This window comes from Triticum aestivum, chromosome 7B (assembly GCF_018294505.1).
Source record: "Triticum aestivum cultivar Chinese Spring chromosome 7B, IWGSC CS RefSeq v2.1, whole genome shotgun sequence".
In the NCBI taxonomy this organism is placed as follows: domain Eukaryota; kingdom Viridiplantae; phylum Streptophyta; class Magnoliopsida; order Poales; family Poaceae; genus Triticum; species Triticum aestivum.
Genome location: NC_057813.1, coordinates 758,175,945 through 758,177,567, shown reverse-complemented (window position 1 = coordinate 758,177,567; position 1,623 = coordinate 758,175,945). Strand labels below are relative to the sequence as shown.

At 49.9% G+C, this 1,623-nt stretch overlaps 1 protein-coding gene across 1 annotated transcript; it reads right to left on the bottom strand.

Moving 5' to 3' along the window:
- Positions 1–265: 265 nt before the first annotated feature.
- Positions 266–1,120, bottom strand: LOC123158806 (uncharacterized). The gene has a single exon (XM_044576646.1). The coding sequence runs from the start codon at positions 1,118–1,120 to the stop codon at positions 266–268; it is 855 nt and encodes a 284-aa protein (XP_044432581.1).
- Between the last annotated feature and the right edge of the window lie 503 nt (positions 1,121–1,623).

The window sequence follows — 1,623 nt, the reverse complement described above, 5'->3', positions numbered from 1 at the left end:
ATTGCCCAGGGTGATTCAATAGTACCACCACGTAATAAAAATGTTTTGTATTGCTCAAGTTATATAAACAGTACTGCTCATAATGAATCAGTGGTACTTCCATAATTGTTTTATGGCACTGCCCGATAATAAAAATAAACATATTATTTAATCGCTTCTTTTAACCCTCAATAAATGTTGATACTTCAATGGGTTGCGGCCAAAATGAATAAATGGTAATACTGCATTTTTTTAAATATGTAGTTTGTACTTCTTTATATATATGTTATGCACTGTTGATGGCAATATATTTTGTATTTCTTTTTATGAGGTTCTTGTACTGCTTATGATTTACATATAACAAGTATAAAAGAATATAAGAGCCTGTGCAGGTACGACGCCGATAGGGCATGTATGACGTTTTTGTGTTGGCCGTCCTCTCGCCGTCGGTGCCAGCCGCGGCTCCGGGCTTGCTGTAGAAGAGCATGTGCGCGGTGGCCATGTCCATCTCCGTCGGAGCGGCGTCCGCCCCCTTCTTCTTGCTCTGCTTCTGCTGCGGCTGCGCCTGTGTTTTCTTGGCGGCGCGCTTGTCTCCTCCGGCAGCGGCGCATAATGTGCTGGTCCTGGGCTTGGGCTTGGTGAGGGTCGGCTGGAGGAAGAGGAACTTCTCCTTGCCGTCGCTGTGGGAGCGGCCGCCGGAGCCGAGGATGTCGCGCAGGCGGAACCGGCGCGCGGCCTCGCCTGTGCCCGTGGACGCGCTCTTGGGGAAGGCGGCCGGCTCACGCGCGGGCGACCTCGGCGCGGACCACGGCGCCCATGCGCAGTACGTGTCCGGCGAGGGCGGCGCCGTCGCGGAGGTGGCCGAGGCCGGGGCGTCGTCGTCGTGGGCCTGGCGGCGGTGGAAGACCGGGTAGGGCGGGAGGATGCGGCCGTGCGCGAAGAGGTCGTAGGCCAGCGCCTCCCCGCCCGCTGGCGCCAGCGGCCGCGCGAACGCGAACTTGAAGCTGTCGCCGCTGGCGTCCAACGTCGCGTCGTCGTCGTCGTCGTGTTCTTGCTGGTAGTCCTCCTGTGGCTCCGGGAAGGCGCTGGCACCCTCCTCGGCGTGGTCCCCGAAGCTAAGGATGGTGGCGAGGCGCGCCATTGCTGCGGCCGTGGGCTGCCTGGTGGTGGCGCTGGACTAGCTAGCTGGTGGTGGCGAACAGCGGGCCGAGGAGGGAGAGTACGGGATCGGGGGTGGGGAGGTGGCGGCGGAATCGGGGGATCTGTTTTCGGGATCCTTATATAGCGGCTTGCCTATTGTAGAATATTATTCTACAATCAATTGTAGAATAGACCCACCCTATATATATATACTACATATATATATATATATATATATATATATATATATATATAGTATGTAGTATATAACAATGATTAAGTAGTATATATACTAATTTTTAGTTTATGTACTATGTTTTGAGTATGCTCTTTTTTAGGTACAAATATATACGTATTTCATACATATAACAAAAACTATAGGCTTATTTGCAATTTTTTCATGTAACTTGCTTTGAAATATCTTAAATATAGTATATGAACATATTTAAAATAATAAAATAATATATATAGTATTACATGGTAGTATATTAGATATGTGGGGTA